Below are 2083 nucleotides of genomic sequence, written 5' to 3' on the forward strand. Positions count from 1 at the left end.
CAGAACTAAACACAGTATCCACCTCATCTTCTGCACCCAAAACCCAGAAGGATTTGTCCTGGCTGGCTGCTGGCTCCTGGCAGGACCCTCCCCAACAACCCCAAGCCAGACAGAAATTCAAACGCACCTCCCAGTACTTGGGTTCACGCAACTTCTTGCCCCTAACTAGAGTGACCACCAGAAATGAGTTTTTAGGACCCTGTAGGGCTAAGGGGTCCCAAAGCCCTACCTTGGCCAGACGCTCTGCTGGTCCTGGTGTCTCCGGAGCGTCTCCTCTTCCTCACTTGTCCTTCAGCGTCGCCATGCCCAGGGCCTCCGAGCTGTAGTCGTACTGGTTGCTGGAGGACATGGACCGTCCCCAGGAGCACTGCAGGTTGGAGCCCCTCTTGCGAAAGGAGGATGTGAACCTGTAGAAGTTGCGGTGCCTGTTGCGCAGGTATTCCCGGTAGTTTTTGGTGAGCAGGGTGTAGAGGAAGGGGTTGATGCAGCTGTTGCTGTAGGTCAGGCAGGTCACCAGGTAGTTAATGCACTTCTGGGTTTGGGTGGTGAGCTGCAGGGAGCTGCTGTAGAGTCGCACCAGCTGCCAGATCCAAAACGGCAGGAAGCAGGCCCAGAAGACCAGCACGATGCTGAAAATCATGATGAGGACCTTCTGCCGGGGGGACCTCTTGCTCTTCTCCTTGTGGGGGGGGTTCCTCTGGGACTCCAGGTAGGTCCTGGCCAGGCGCGTGTAGAGGAAGCCAATGATGATTCCCGGGGCCATGATGCTGGTGCTGAAGAGCACCGTCAGGTAGGTCCGGTAGGCATCCACGCTCCAGGTGGGCGCACACATCCTCTTCACCTTGCCCTCTGCCTTGCCCCCCTCGGTCAGGGTGACCATCAGCATCATGGGCAGAGTAAGGAGCAGCGAGACCGACCAGACGGCCCCCGCCGTGACCTTCCGGTAGCCGCGCGACCGCTTCAGGGTGTCCAGGGGCCGGGTGACGGCCAGGTAGCGCTCGGTGCACATGAGGGTGAGGGTGAAGATGCTGGCGTGCATGGTGAGCAGGTCGAGGCTGAGCAGGATGCGGCACCCCAGGTCCCCGAAGTACCAGTCCTGGGCCAGGTAGGTGCAGACGATGAAGGGGATGGTGGAGAGGTAGAGCAGGTCGGCCAGGGCCAGGCTGACGATGGAGCTGTACATGGGGGCGGCGCAGCGCGCCGAGTGGCACATCACCACCAGCGTGTAGACGTTGCCCGCCACCCCGGCCACGTACATCACCGACAGCACCGTCCCGAAGGCCGAGGGGATGAGCAGGGGGCCGCTCCCGGGGGGGCCGCCGCCCGCCGCCGCCGCCGAGGCGTTGCCCCCCGCCGCCGCCGTCCCGTTGGGCTCCATGGGCGGCGGCGGCGGCCCCCGCAGCGTCGCACCGGCCCCGGAGCTCCCGGCCCCGGCGGCGGCCGCTCCGCCCCCCGCGGGAGGCAGGGCGGTGCCGGGCCGCCCGCGGGGCTGCCCTCGGGGGAAGGGCCGCCGCCGCCCCCCGCCCCGCCGGGGCTGCCGCGCTCCGCGTCCGCCGGCAGAGCGGGGACCCCCCCCGCCGCCTCCCGCCGGGTGCGGGACCGGCAGCGCGGAGCGGCGCGGCCGGGCAGGTGCCGTCCCGGAGGAGGCGGCTCCGGGCGGGGCCCCCGCGGGCGGGCGAGGCGGCGGCCGGAGACGGCGCGGAGGGGCCGGGAGCGGGCGGGGGGAGGCAGCGGGCGGCTCCCGGAGGCGGCAGCCGGTTCGGAGCGCTCCGCGCCCCCCGCGAGGGGACCCCGCCCGGCAGAGGTGGGCTGCGGGGGCCTCCCCGGCAGCTCCCGGGCCGCGCCGCTGCCGTTTGGCTTTTCCCTCCGGCGGTGGAACCCCCGGCCCTGCTCGAGCCACCCAAGAAAGCTGTGTGGGCACCGGGGAGAGCCGGATACCCCGTGTGTTTCTCGGGTAGGCAGCAGGTAGTGTTTCAGATACGGTCGGAGGCAGACTTAGGTGGAGGTGGATGCAAAATCGGGGCTGAAATAGCCTCTTTTTTTTTGTGCAAATAGCTTGCATTTTGAATTTTACTCCGAATGG

General features: G+C 67.5%; 1 protein-coding gene across 1 annotated transcript; it reads right to left on the minus strand.

Annotated features, from left to right (window-relative positions):
- Positions 1 to 280: 280 nt before the first annotated feature.
- On the minus strand, positions 281 to 1378 carry LOC104263964 (urotensin-2 receptor). The gene has a single exon (XM_059828317.1). It carries the CDS (start codon positions 1376 to 1378, stop codon positions 281 to 283), a length of 1098 nt encoding a protein of 365 aa, XP_059684300.1.
- Positions 1379 to 2083: the final 705 nt, after the last annotated feature.

The sequence above is a fragment of the Gavia stellata genome, chromosome 22 (assembly GCF_030936135.1).
Source record: "Gavia stellata isolate bGavSte3 chromosome 22, bGavSte3.hap2, whole genome shotgun sequence".
Classification (NCBI taxonomy): domain Eukaryota; kingdom Metazoa; phylum Chordata; class Aves; order Gaviiformes; family Gaviidae; genus Gavia; species Gavia stellata.

Bases quoted from the DNA above. Each gene is read 5' to 3' on its own strand.
- LOC104263964 (XM_059828317.1), bottom strand. From the start codon at position 1,378: ATGGAGCCCAACGGGACGGCGGCGGCGGGGGGCAACGCCTCGGCGGCG.